The 14980-nt window shown below is 40.8% G+C and overlaps 1 protein-coding gene across 1 annotated transcript in view; it reads right to left on the reverse strand.

Annotated features, from left to right (window-relative positions):
* Positions 1-960: 960 nt before the first annotated feature.
* SLC1A7 (solute carrier family 1 member 7) overlaps positions 961-14980 on the reverse strand; it is a 47666-nt gene continuing 33646 nt past the window's right edge. Inside the window, exons 8-11 of the mRNA XM_058030206.1 lie at positions 10432-10626; positions 7203-7337; positions 3277-3376; positions 961-1197 (exon numbers count right to left, since the gene is read on the reverse strand). Of these exons, the coding sequence (XP_057886189.1) occupies positions 961-1197; positions 3277-3376; positions 7203-7337; positions 10432-10626 (667 nt within the window). The remainder of the gene's footprint in view (positions 1198-3276; positions 3377-7202; positions 7338-10431; positions 10627-14980) is intronic.

Raw genomic sequence — 14980 nt, forward strand, 5'->3', positions numbered from 1 at the left:
GGACAGTTTCCACAGCAAACTCCTCCCAAACCCCATTTTAACTCAGCATCCTCGGCTCCAGGTTAGTGTTCAGTCTGCCCTTTGGACACAGCACAGAGTTCATGAGCTTGAGCTTTGAGTTTATACATATTTACAGTAGAACAACCTATAGGTTACAGGAGAGGAACATAGCACCAGTGCTTGTGGATTACAGCTCACATCGCCTCTGCCACTGCAAGTGCATGGAACTGACTTTACTGAAGAGTTAGGTTAAAAAAAGGTTAATAAATCTGGCACTTGGAAGGCAAACTGTGCTCTGCAGTGACCTAGGAAATCTTTGTGTTAGGTATCACACTTGACTGCCTGTCTCTGAAGGCTGCCCATCACAGTTACCTTAATGCCCTTTCTAGCACAAATGCACACTTCACTTCCCCTGTGCTTGCGCTGTTATTTAGGAATAGATGGAACCCCTTGAGATCAGGAAATCAGTGTGATTTTCTTACTGCTGTTCTAAAACTAAGCACAAACTCTATATTTAGTGAATATTAGACAAAATTAGTATCTTTAGCAATTTTGGTGAAACATTTTCACATAGCAAAAATTCTACAGTGTCGGTAATTACTGAGATTCACAAAAAAAGGCTTTGGTTAGAAAATCAAAAAGGGTCAAATAAAAAAAAGCTTAAAAAAAAGGAAGCCAAAGGAGTGTCAAATACCGTATTGAAGTCAGTGAGTGCAGAATAAAACAGTAGCAGTCCATTAGTTAATTTTTCAGTAGTAAAATCTTCCACCTAAAGAAGCCCATGTCTCTTGCAAGCTGTGTGCCTCTCTTGACGGTCACAGCTGGTCTCCTAGCTCCAGTACAAGCAGGGTGGCCATAATTCCACGCTTTCCTGTTCAAGGCAAAGAGTCCTTCTTCCAGCTGTGAGGTAGAGATTGGGTATCAGGTCACTGGGGTGTGAGATACCTCTGAGTGTAGCAGTCACACATTTGTTTCTAGTTCATTTATTTCAATAGTGCAGTGGTCTTTACTGTTGGATTTCTTAGTGTGATTCTCCACTGGAGTTTCTTCTTGCTCCACTTGTATGGGTATATGGTGCTGCAACCCTTTCACTGTTTCTGGTCCACGAGATTCATTCATGGTCTTCACACAGCCATTTCTCTGGTAAGCCACAATCTGATGGATGTTAACAGGCTTAGTTTCACAGATCAATGGCACCTATGTGAAAAGCATTAAGATCTGGAATACTGCCACTGATTGCTGTATACAACAGGAAGGGAATTTTTATTTGGAAAGCCTGTGGGCTGCTTTACATTCACCAGGATTATCTAGAGCCCCCATGGACTTCCAGAAGCTGTTTCTCATATACACTAAAGCATCTTTGCACCATCTGCGTGAAGCAAAGGAGTCTGTGTAAAAATGCAAATTCTGTCACAGCTCTTAATTGAACTTACACTCGTAACAGCTGCTTGCCATTGGTAAAATGATACAAGTAGGATAAATAGAGACCAGAATTCCAGGGCTCACTTCAAAAGGTAAAGACTCTCAATGGCCAGTGTGCTGAGCTCTGGGCAGTGCTTGCTCTTGGGTGCAATTAAATAGACCAACAAATCATTTGTTGTTGCCTTATGCCTTTCTTCTAACCCAATAAAATAACACCTGTCTCTTCAGTTTGCTCTGTTTTGAAAGAAATAAAGGGGATTTTATTAACTGATTCATAAGTTAAATATTGAAGTGTTCTTTAAATCAAGCCAGATTCTGATGGGGAAAGTAAGACGTAAATACTGGCAAAGAAAGGAGGTGGGCTTGCAGCTGAGAAAATATGGCCTTTGGGTATATATTACTAACTGCACAAATTATGCAGCCAAAATGTATGGCAGACCAGCAGTATATTTTAATACCATTACAGAGCATGATTCAAAGAAAAATCTCATCACAGATGACTAAATAATCCCTCAGGAGGGATTTCATATTACTGCAACATCTCTTCTTAAGTTCTGACCGAGTTCTAAGTCCAGCAGTGAAATGTCAGGAGGCCTGTGTTATGCAGGAGCTCAGCCTACACTGCTGGCTTTGTAATGGATGACCTCCCTTGCCCATAGGCTGTGTTTTAGGGGCTTTGTAGGTAGCTGCATGTGTAGCCCCTGTAGTCAGTCCTAATCCTGTCATCAGTAATTACTGCAGGTGCTAATTACCTCAGAGGACACTGCCTGTCTTTCTACATACTACTTGAAAGAGCAGGACTTTTAAATGACTGTTGCAGGAAGGCATGAGAATGGGATTGACCTAAAAATTGCAGAATGAGAGAAATAATGATAGAAACAAAACGTTGCATTTGTGTAGAATACTACAGGTGATGCACAGAAATGAAACTTGTCTTATGAAGATCAGTCCCGATGAAGAAATGTTCCTGCATTGCTATTCTGTGTTTGTTGAGGAAAGGTGATGAGAGTCTGCCAGGAGCTAAAATGGGTGGAGATTAGCACCTCCAAATCTGGTGGGCTCATGGAATTAGGAATCTCCTTTGTCAAGGATTGAAGGAAGGACATGAGGAGTTCCTGTTACACGGAAGGACTGAATTATGCATGCCACAGAGGGAGGAGAATGCACAGGAGTGGAAGGAGGCAGGGGCAGAATACAGAGGTATGTGTGCTGTATGAAATAAGATACAGAGGAGGAAAAAACAAAGCTCTAAGGAAGGACTTGTATGAAATGTAGAAACCATGAAGATGTCTGAGAATGAAGTCTAGAATGGAGTCATGTGCTTTTGCTAGTCTAGGAAAAAATGATTGCAAAGGTGGCTTTAGATTATGCTGACTCAGAGGCTCACAATGCCCAGGGTAGTTCCTTTTGATGTGAGCTCATTGATTGCACATATCCACACTCATGGATACCTTCACCTCTCCTTCCACACAGATAGTCAGGGACATCTGTCTCCCTGCTCTGTTGCTGGTCACACCTCTAGCAGGATAGATTACTGGCCAGTCAGGACCTGGGTGCTGGGTGTGGGACTCACAGTCCCAGCATCTCATGCATTTGCAGGACAGTGCAGCTGCTTCTGCTGCTCCCATCCCCAGTGTGCCAGACACAGCTGCCTTGCAGGCTCTGACCCCCGGTGGCTTTTCACACGACCTCATGGAAAAAGACCCCTCCACCCCATGTGCTAAGCTGCCCAATTCTGTCCTCTCTCTGAAACATCCTTTATAAAGGGAGGAACCAAATGTGGGAGTGGGAGCTCACAGGTTCTTTGCCATAGCCCAGCACACCCTGGCACACCCTGGCTCACAGCGTGGTTACCTCGTCACCATCCTTGATAAACTCCTTCCGGCAGATGTGGGCCATGATCCCAGCAGCCAGCGCGTCCCCCAGGACATTGATCATTGTTCTGAACCTGTCTCTGCAAAAGGAAACAGTAATGGTGAGCTGTTGGCTCTTTGGGGAAATTCCTGTGCCTCCATCAGCTGTAATTATGCCTGAAGGTCAGCTTTGTTGGGTTTATGAGCTAAAATGTTTAGAAATGTTAAGAAGGTTGGTATCAGGTATCCTGTAGTTATTGAACAGGTAATTTGGGTTCTCCGGCCTGTTCTGAGCTTGATGGGCTGTGCTGCCACACACTTGGTTGTGCAGCTGAGCTGAGTGGAGCAGCTGTGTCCCCCGAGAGATGCAAACTGATTGAGCACTGAAAAGGTGGAACTGCACATCACACCTGCATTTCTGTCCCAGTTTATATGTTAAGGTCAGCAACATGGCCTGATTTGGAGACTGGTGCTGCAAATGTCTGAATTCAATAAAAGCAGAGATCAGCCAGCACAACCAGTCCCTTTTATTAGTGATCATGGTACCAATCTTAGCAACCAAAGTGCTACTTAAGAAGATTATTGTGTTGGTAGAGTGGGCAGGATACAATCAAAATAATTCAGAAGATTGCTATGTAACTACACTCACAAACCAAGCAGCCACTGAACATATTTAAGTAATTTTTATTCCTGTAAGACCTGTGGTGACTTTGGCTCTTATGCAGCCTATGCAGTAGTTCTTAAAGACTCTTCATTTTCAGTTACCTTTTCCAATTTAAATTTGTATGCTTGACAGTATTTTGTGTATATATAGTTAAACTGTTTTTCATTTATTCACTTATGGGATTTCTTCCCTGTTTACACCTTTTACACACTGTCTAAAAATAAATTTATTAAAATATGGATTGTAAATAGACAAAAGCAACTGGCTGTCAAAGACAAGTGTTACACTTGAATCATCCTGGAACCCATTAGTTAAAATTGATGAGATTTCAGATGATATAGCTTCTAAGTCTGAAATACGTCACGTCTTTTCCAAGAAAAACATATACATCTGAAAACTCTGTCATATTAGTAACTTAATTTATAAATGTAGGTTATAAAATAGAGGTTCAGAAATCTCCAGATGTTTGGCTTGTTAAAGTCAGTGACAGTCCAATATCAACACTGCCCAGATTTCTGATTCTGTATCTTAATATAGAAAAGAATTGAAACTCTGTGCTGATTTTTTTTCCAGATATTTTAAGCAGGTACTCAGTGCATATAAATGTTTATGCATTTGCCTGCTTAATTATCATGAAAATTCCTGCATGACAGCTTATTTGTGCATGGAGTTACCAAATTGTACATACAACTGCGAGTAACTTCAGCAATAATATTCCACAGCCTATACCTGGACACAGTTGTTGACTCCACTACACTTTTTTGCTCAATCCATTTTTTTTAGTTCCTGCTGTTCTGATTTAGGGTTTTGACTTGAAGAAAATTTCCACAGGAACATGTTAAACAGGGAAAAAAAGCAGTTACAGCACATACTGATAAAAGTTCCTGTTACTCATTGACTTCTTTCCTTTTGATTATCAAATAGTGATTCTTGGAAAGATATTCAGTGTTGTGAATTTTGGATTGTGCAACAAGTCAGCTGTGGTACAGAAGAAGCTGTGTGAGCAGAGCTCAAGAGTTTGAGCTCCCTTTTGAGCTCTAATTAGCACCTTTTCAAGGCAGGATTTTTCCAAGGAAACAGTGCTCTACACTGAAACTCTTAAGCAAAGGGACTGCCTGGCACAGTTGTGTTCCCCATTCTGAGTGTGTGGAGCAGTCTGCACTGTGCATCAGGAGAATCACAACACACACCATTGGTGTTTCTCCACTGAGAGGCCAGCCTGCTGCTGGTGGCATTTCTCTCAGTGCAAACGTGTGACTTAGTGATATTTGAGCTCTAATTGATATTATTAAAGATGTAAAATTTTTACCTTGTGTTTGATAAATGAGCTAGGAAGCATTTTGCTTTTCTTCTTTATGTCTCCAAGCACTAACTAAAGGTATGAAGGTCACATACACATTATGGCTACCTAAGAGAGTTGTAATACCTGCAGTGCATTGTAATGGGTATTTCAGTCTCGTGAGATCATCTAACCAGCCTTCTTTAAGCATTCTTCTTACTCCAGTACTTCCAAAACTAATACTGAAAATATTCATCGTGTCAACCATGTTGACACTTTGTATCTGCAGGCTCTTGAAACCACCAAGTGCCGAAATACAGAAATATGCTTTTTGTTTGAAAGGTCATCTGCAAAAGACAGAAAATTGGGTCTATTCCTTACTCACTTTTTAATGCCATCTGGAGCTATAGCCTGAAAAATCTTTTCTCTGTTGTTTTGAAAAGTTGTGTAAGACAAAAAGAAGAATAATTCCCATGTACACTGGAAGGCTTACTGGAAAAACAATGAAATGTTGATGTTGCAAGAGCTGGGCAAAAACTGAGCAATATAGAGGGAAAAGGCTTTTGTAATACAGTCTTAAATATTCATACAACACAAGATTCATGACTTCTATTAATGCTAATAATAATAACATTCTGTTACACTGGACAGAAAATATTTTTTCTCACAATTCTTCATACAAAAAAAAAATGGCTAAAAGTTGAGTAAAATAGGATATATAACAGAATGGACTTGTAACACAATTTACCCAGATGTAATGAAACTCCCTATATTAAAGGAAATATATTTTATCTAGCTTAAATTAAAATAATTTGGATATTTCCTTGTGTATGCATATGCTAGTTACACAGTTAATGAGCTAGGGACCAGTATTTTATGATTCATCTTCCTAGACTATTCAAAATTGATTGATTCATCAGCATTTACATGAAAGTTGAGAGTTCAAATAAACCACTCCATCTGAATTTTTGAAGTGACTCTTCTCATGGGTGACACAAATCCCTTTCATCCTGACTGTGTTAAGTTTCAGCCCGTGGTTTGCTGTAAATGCCCCCTGACTGGGGATGCAGCAAAGTGCCCTCTCTACAGAGCGGCTGCACTTGCAGAACTGGGGGCTGCAAGCAGGTGCTGCCTATTTAGCACTGAAATCAGAGAGCACAGAATGGCATCAGGACCTGTGTGAGAGGCAGACATTCCTGGTGCCAGCACTCAGGCTGGCTGTGCTGGGGTTACAGAGCAGCAGCCATCCACAGCCCTCACCATCCCCGTGCTGCATGGCTCTTGTCATGGGCACAGGGGTGCCAGGGGTGCCAGTGCTGCCTGCTGGCTTTGGCAATGGCTCAGGTCTCCTGCAGAGTGCTTTACTACTCTGACATGATGGCCTTGAAATGTCAGTGGGCTGATAAGTAGAGTGCAGGCAAACCATGTTTCCTAGGAATGCTGGCCCCTTATCCTTGCCTGAGGAAAGGTCCAGAGTTACCCCTTAAGCACATTTGTCTGGCTCAACCTTCAAACTGGTCTTGAAGATCATCATCCAGCCTGGCTAGGTGCAGCCACTTCCACTGACTATCCTAGATAAAAGTAGTTCTTAAGTTCTTTTGAGATCTGAGTTGAGGTAGGTACTTTGTTCTACTTCTTTATCCTCCCTCCCTGTGAATGTGAAGATTGATCAATGTCCTCTTCTGGACAATCTTATCTATGTAAAAAGCTGCTGTGGTGACCTTTCCAGCTCTGGTTTTAGCTTGAATTTACTCCATTTCTTCAGCCTTTCCATGCAAGACATATTTCCAAGACTCATCTAGACTCCCTTATTTGTCTATCTATTTCAATATAATGTCCACATCAGCAGAGTTTTTAATGTAAGGCTACATGAATACCATTTCAAATTACAGAATCACTTCTTTTATATATATATAATATATATATATTTATATTATATAAATGTAATTTATACATATATATGTATACAAATTGTGTTACTTACAGTGCCCAGTCGACAGCAATAATCAATGTGATGTCATCTGTTGGGAGCCCCACGGAGGTGAGAACAATGACCATTGTCACCAGGCCAGCTTGTGGGATGCCTGCAGCCCCTATGCTGGCAGCTGTTGCTGTGATACTTGAACAAGGAAAGAAAGGAATAAGCTTTACTTTCTGGAAGAAACCACACCATGTTCCTAAACCATGCTCTTACACAAGGCACTGCATGGAAGTGCCAGTGCTTTGTCTCACCTGGCAGAATCCAGGTGAGGCAGCAAGAACAGGCCAAAGTGTCTGCCCAGGGCTAATTTCTCACCCTCAGCCTTGGCAGCCTTGGCAGCCTTGGCACTGGTGGGGCAGTTCTGTTCTCTGCCAGTATCAAAGGTGCAGAGCAGAGGGGCCAGCCAGGCTGTGGCTGAGTTCTGCCAGCTTCTCCTGGGTGATGACAGCACCCAGAGCTGAGTGCCAGGAGCCTGCCAGCCCCACTCGTGGCTGTTGTCCTTGGCAGCCCAGCTCCCAGCAGACACCTCTGGGTCACCATGGGCAAATCCTTGGCTGGCCCTGCCTGGGCCTTCACTGTCAATCCATCTCAAGGGTTGGGCCAAGGGTAAGGAGGCTGGGCCAGGGTGAAGCCCTTGCACAGCACATGGCTTTGCTTACTTGGATATAAATATGAAGCAAGCCTGAATGTGACTGTGCATGTTCAGTTTCTGGTAAGTATTTTTACTTGACCTTCATACAATTTTTTCAGCCAGGCAAGTAGAAATGAGTGGGAGACCAGGGCAAGAGTAGACCTGGCAGGTTTAACGTTTTTTTTTCATAATGTTATTTTTAAGGAAGGGATTTAATTCCTTTTTCCAGGAGCAAAAGTGACTGGATGTATTCATTTCCACCAAACTAGTGACTTCCAAGAGCTAGGCCATCCAGCAGAGAGACAAAGAACAAATGTTGACAGTTGTAAAAGGATGACAGAAAGCATTTACACTGATAATCCTCTGCATTCATCAGTCAAGAATGTCAGGGCTTTTGGCAAGCAGTTAAGTCTCATTAACCTACTATGGAAAATGAGGATAAGTGTATTCACCCATATGGAAACTGAAACACAGGGATATCCAGTCCCATGATACAGCTGTACAGTGTACCAGTACAGCAGCAGCAGTGTTTCTACCTAGAGCCCTTTTTTTTTTAATTAAAAAAATACATTAGCATGTGGGTGTGATAGGGAAGGGGAAAAACCTAAAATTAAATTTTGCAAAAGTTAACTTGTGTAGTATCCTAATAACATTGTAATAGAGCATAGATAGGAAGGAACAGAAGTTCAGTAGCTGAGTAAGAGATAACTGTAATTAACATTAAAAGCCTTTCCAGTTAGTGCTGTGAAATGGCTGCCTCATCAGACTGCTTCTGCCTCTTACATCAGGCCAATAAGTCTCAGGTCTTATTTGGGAATAAAACCAGGAATATTTAACTAAGATTTTACAAGCAAGCTCATCTGCTGTTCCATTCCATCTTTACCTTAATATAGAGGGTTTTTTCTGTAAGATGATCAGCTGATGGAAATCTTTACTTTCTTTCTCTGCTACGTCAATGTTTGCATTGATAGAAACTGTTAACCTGGATTTTACAAACTATGAGCAAAGTAGACTGATTATTTGTCCAATATTTTTTCCCTCTGGCAAAAATATCCTGGCATTCAGAATTATTTGAATTTTAAATCTCCAGGTCCTGAAGTATCAAGATTTAGGGTAGGTTTGGCCTGTAGAATACTATTTGAATTTGGATGACATCATTGATGGTACTGAGTCCACCATGATTTCCTGTTTAGCTTCCTCATTTGTGCATCTTTTTATTTTTCTTTTCTTCTTGGATTTCCCCCAGTCTTTACTTGTATTTTCAGTCTACTGTTTTACTTCTGTCTGGTCCTTATGTACTAGCACTTAATGTGGGGGGTATAAGAGATAAAAGAAGATTCTGCTAAGAAAAAGTTAGAGCTTACAGTCTTCCCATTTACTATCACCCTTCTACTTCATTTTTTAAATTGCTGTTCTTTACTTCAAACTGTGTGTAATATCTGCTCATGCTCTGCCATGTTTTAGCATCACATACTAAAAAAAAATCCCTTAAAATTCCAAATCACAAAAGACTTAAATTTTAGCACAGGCTCATTCCAACAGTTTTCAAAGAGAGTGGAAGCCTGAAGCAGAGCTCATATGGGCACAATTTATTTCTTCTTTTTGTAGTCCAACCAGGTCTTGCCAGAAGCCCATTAGCAAACCTCATCTGTCATCTGGGGTTGGTTTCAGGACTCTTCTTGTCATGAGGGTTTTCAGGTCCAGCAGAGGATGGGCAAGGCCCAGCAGTGTAAGTGGGGCAGTGGTGAGGTCAGTGGGTGGGTAGTTAAGCAGATCTCAAATAGATTGCACAAAGCTCTGACTATGAGGAATGTTTTTATAATCATTTGTTCCCTGCTGGAAACCTACAGGTTTCAGTCCCTGAGGAATTCCTTGGCAGTCACTGGAGTTATTCTGGCAGTAATTGTTCAGCTGGATCTTCCAGTCTTTTGGATCCATTACAGACCTTTCAAGGATGGAGTACACAGCTATAACACTCTCTACCCACTGAGAGCATAGTTGTTTATGAAGCTTTCTGCTTTAACAAGCAGCAGAAAAGACAATTAAAAACATCTTAGTGAAAACCTGCCCCAATGGTAGCATCTGTCTTCCTTCTCTCTTCCCCTAAGCCTGCAAGAGTTTCCCAGCACACACTGTTCCCTGTTACTTTGATGTAAGACTTCCAGTTTTGCAACTTTTTAATCTTTTCCTTTCACTTGAAGACACAAATCAGACTTTAAGTTGAAAACAGTTGTGAAGTTAAAAATAGTGTTTTAAACACCAATAATAATAAAATGTTCCAATGCTAGAAGTGATCAGTGGGTTGCCTAAAAGCACAAATTAGACAGTTATCCTCAAACAGAAGCACATTTCCTGGTGTCCACATGCACCTATTGAACAGGACCACTTCAATTTCTCTGTGAGCAGTCCCTGATCTCTGTGTTACTTGGAAACAACCCTTCCACGAGGGATGCATGATAACAGCAGAGATGAGTTTTGTTCTTGCTACAAACAAGAGCAGGGCCTCAGACTCAACAAAACGACGGCCCTGATGGGTCCCTTCCAACTCAGCTGGTTCCATGACTCTATGCAAACCCCAGCATGTGGAATTTGGGTGTGTACCTGATGGTGATGATCTGCCCAAAGTCCAGCTCGTAGTTGTTGACCTGGGCGATGAAGATGGCGGCCACGGCCTCGTAGAGCGCCGTCCCGTCCATGTTGATGGTGGCTCCCACGGGCAGCACGAAGCGCGCGATCCTCCTGTCCACGTGGTTGTTCTCCAGCAAGCACTTGAAAGTGATAGGCAGAGTGGCTGAGCTGCACAACAGCACACAACAACACACTGGGTTATTTTGGTTTCTGGGGAATTGGAGCAAATCTTGTCCTGGCAGGGGAAGTTTCACACAACCATCCGAGCTTCTCGCTCCTTGCTCTGCCCAGGACTCACTTGCCAGGTAACTCACTCCTTTGCTTGCTGGAGGATAAAGACAGTTACACGTATAAATGTAGGAGTTAGTGCCAATTTTCCTTCCCAAAGTTAGAAATATTTTTCTTTCTTTCCCTGTTTCAGAAGCAAATGGACAGAATACCCACAGAGGCAGTGTTGTACACGCAAATGCAAAGAAAGGGAGCAACATCCTTTGCAGCTTATTACTAAAATCTCTGAAAACTGTTTTACACTCATGGTTTCTAAAAACATTTCTTTTCAGGCCTACCTCATGTGTAAACAATTTTTTATTTCTGCAAGGGCTAGACCAAGATCTTATCAACAGCAGGCTGAAAATAAAAGCTGCAGACAAAATGTCTGTGTTTAAGAATATAAAATCCCATTTTTTCTCTAGGACAGATCTGCCCTCAGCCCTTGTCTGACCATACAACAACCACATAACTGCAGGTCCTATAATAATGTGTACATGTGTAAATGAGATGTGTGTGGAATAGAAAATGGATAATATAAGAACACTTGACAGGTATTCATTTTAAATTGAGCTTGGTACCCTAAAAAATATTTCTGATTTTTGTTTTCATTAATTGAGACAATTAACAAAACACTGTGTGGTCATTTATTTTCTCATTTTTAATAAAAGACACACATTTTTAAATACTAATACACTGAAATATATTCATTTGTATATTTTATCAGCCTTTTGGTCACATTCTGCATTTTACCATGTGGTGGCTCATTCACTGATGTTATGAGTAATGAGACTGCATTCAAGTGAGTAAGGGGGTAGTTTTTATGGCACATTAGTTTGTATAGAAAATAAGTAACACCACTGAAAAAGTACACAAATCACAAAATATTTTCCTTGTTGTTATACCAACTTTAATACACTGCTCACTATCTGAGCTGCTGACTATTTAAATAGATGTAATATAGCAAACTTCTTCAAAATTATTCCAAAGTTACCTCTTAAAAAAGATGGTAATAGGGGAAATACACAGTGGTGACACTGTGATCTTCAGTGTCCTGTTGTCCTGTGATTTACATGCCCTGAGCCAGGAAATCCAGGTGTCTTCCCCCTGGTTTGGCAGTTCAGGTTGCTCTGTCACTGTGTGTAGTGACCCTCACATCACAATGGCTCCAATACCTAAATCTGATAATGATCATTAGCTGTTCTCAATTGAAGATAACACATTGCATCTGCAAATTCTATCTCAGTTGTTGCAAATGGTCTATGAAAGCACAGAGGGATTCCAAAAACTCTGAAATCACAACCCCATGTTTGCAGGAATGCCTAAGCAAAATGTTTCCATGAGTAGGAGTTGTCATTTCATATTTGTGCAAGCTGTTTGAGGAAAGTAACTGTGTTTGGAAAGGAAAAGTAACTTCCTGCTGTGGAAACACAAAAGAGAAAAGACAAGCCTATGTTTTCAGTATGATAGCTCTGTTTTCTATAACTTTATGAAGTCTAACTGCTGAATTATGTACCACAAACTGGCAGTGACTGCCTGAAAATCCAGACCAAAGTCTTTCTCTAAGTATGTAAATACGCTGGAAAGGCAAGAAAGCAATGGAAATCTGATTACCTCCTGTAATTGGGGTATAGTAAACTTTTAAATTCAGGCAGTCCTGGTGTTTAATCAATATTTACTTTGAAAAACAAACACAGCAAAGCATAACCCCATAATCCCCAAGCTGCTCAGGAGATGTCATTTCTCTCTTGAGCGTGCCTGTCATTTTTCACACGGTCATTTGTGAATGACTGAAATCCTCTGCTTCTTGTTTGCCATAAAATGTTCATAAAACAAGAGGCTGAGGCTCACAAATAATGTGGAACTGAAATCCCTAGGAGCAGCTGCAACCAGGAGCAGACTCAGTAGGATTTCTAGATGTTCTGACTAGAGGCATCACCAAGAAAAAATTATTTTACTCATTGTCTCTCTTTTCTGCAGCTACTGAGTTTTGGAGAGTTACTTGTTTTTCAGGACAGTCTTCCCTCAGACATCTGGCTTTTCTGTAACACAACCCTGTCTAATTTCTTTGGTTGGAAATAAGGATAAAAAGGTAATCTTACAAGTCCTTGCCACCCTGCCCACACTCTGACATACCAGAATATTAAACCTGAGTGTGTGCCTGTTCTGAGGGCAGAGAGCTGAGCTGTCAAATGTGCAAATTTCAGCTGATTAATGTTACAATTTGGTTGATATGTGAAAAATATTGTGCAAAACAATCTCATAATACCAATGGCACAACCAGCAAAATCTGTATCTATTTCCATTGTTGTATGGACACTGTTTTTGGAAGAATTCAAATTTTAAACTTGTTCACTATCTCTTTCATTTGAATTTTATGCTGCCTGAAGTAACATTTCTAAGGCACATAACAACACATTGGATTTGTTGTCTGTTAAATATTACAATAATAAAAAAAATTGTCAGAATGTAAATGCAATGATGATGAAAAACATGCAAGATATTGCAAGAAAACAAATTTCCAGATTATTGTACTTTCTTAGATAGGCAACTACTACATTATCCCACTCAAATTTATGACACTGCATCTTAGAGTTAGTAGGATGTGTGTCCCACCTCTACTCCTGCTGAAAGACTTTCCAGAACTCTCTGCTCAGATGAGAAATTTAATTTATGATCTAGAGGTAGTCTTCTCAATTTGCACTAAATTTGCTTTTATGTGCTTTCTGTATTTCTCCTTGCACCGTCAGCTGTTGCAACACATGATGTTAAAAATCAGCTTTGTCCTCTCTCAGCCTGGATTGACCCAAGCAGTCTTTTTAACCTCTCACTTAGCAGATTGCTACTTTACATCCCTGGTTACCCTTTCAGCACCTGTTTCACAGAAATGAACTTTTCCTGAATACAGCTGACAAAAGTTGTGTGGAACATCCTAGAAGAGGTTGTCCAATGATGTTCCAGTTTTGCTCATATTGTATCATCTGGCACACCCCAGAAAAATATGTCTTATTTAAGGCTTTGGTTATTGGTAGCTCACAGAAGGCAAAGGGATAAAAAAGGTCCTACTGTAGTTTTGAAGTAATATTAATAAATAATTTCAATATTATAAAAGAAATCATCAAATAATTTGTCTAGTTTGTCTTTCTAGTTAAACTTGGTGAAGTTTGTTTTCTTGAAAGCTATTTTTATCTAATGTTAAACAGTGGAGCAGTAACATTAAAGCCTGACATTTAATATTTATTAAGAGAAAAAAAAATACTCTAAAGCACTGATCTTAATCTGTTAAATCTTTTAAAAACTGACCCAAAGCTTTCAGCTGAGAAGTATCTTCTGCCAGCATTAACTCTAACAATTAAAAATACATTTTCAGAGTCTTATCTCAATTTTGGGATAAAATGCTGCAGCTGCAGGGACTGAGCATAAGCTAATGGTGGCCCTGGCCAAGCTCTTACTAGTGAGAGCCACAAAGACAGCAGTCACTGTGGAAGAACAGCTGTTCAGCCTGCTCTGTTTATCTTATCATTCAAATGCATTTTGATATTTGCTCCAAAAAATCAGCAAACTGATCTCATCTCCCCTTTCTAAATCTGCCTTTAATTTACACGGTGCAATAGCCAAGATCTTAGTGTTTCATAAGCAGCAAAACCCTTGAAAAACTCATGGTTTATAATTTGTCTTCAGAGAAGATGAAAATTGCTCCTTTTGATGGGATGTGCCACTGAAAAGATGCTGCTTTAATTCATTAATGATATGGAAAGATGACCTAGAAAAACAAAATTCCCTCTTGCCATTGGAAGAGGAAAGCTAAAATCAAGATGAATTTTGCCTGCTGGCCCAATTCTGCTTTTTGAGCGTGGTGAGAGGTGACACGATGAGGGGCAGTGAGAGGGGAAGGAAGCAGAGTCAGAAATGCCCAGATGTGCAGGCAGAGCAGGGTGGGCAGGGGCAGCACGTGCTGTGCACCTCACAGTGGTGCAGGAAACAGGAGCTGTGCAGGTTCATTTGTGTCCTAAAGGATGCACCAAAGGACAAAGTTCTGCTTTTCTGCCTCTGCCTCTGCACTGGTGTTGGTGCAAACCAAAATATTGCAGTGGTTGGGGTTTCTGGAGAGGCATAAGGGGACTGAGAATGGGGTGCAGAAACTTTCACTGAAGGGAAATGAGCAGAAATAATGTTGAGATGCAGTAAAATCCTTGCCAGCAGATGGCTGCTTAGGGGCTTTCAGGTTCTCCTGTGTTACATTCTTGGGCTTTGT

This window comes from Melospiza georgiana, chromosome 9 (genome assembly GCF_028018845.1).
Source record: "Melospiza georgiana isolate bMelGeo1 chromosome 9, bMelGeo1.pri, whole genome shotgun sequence".
Lineage (NCBI taxonomy): Eukaryota > Metazoa > Chordata > Aves > Passeriformes > Passerellidae > Melospiza > Melospiza georgiana.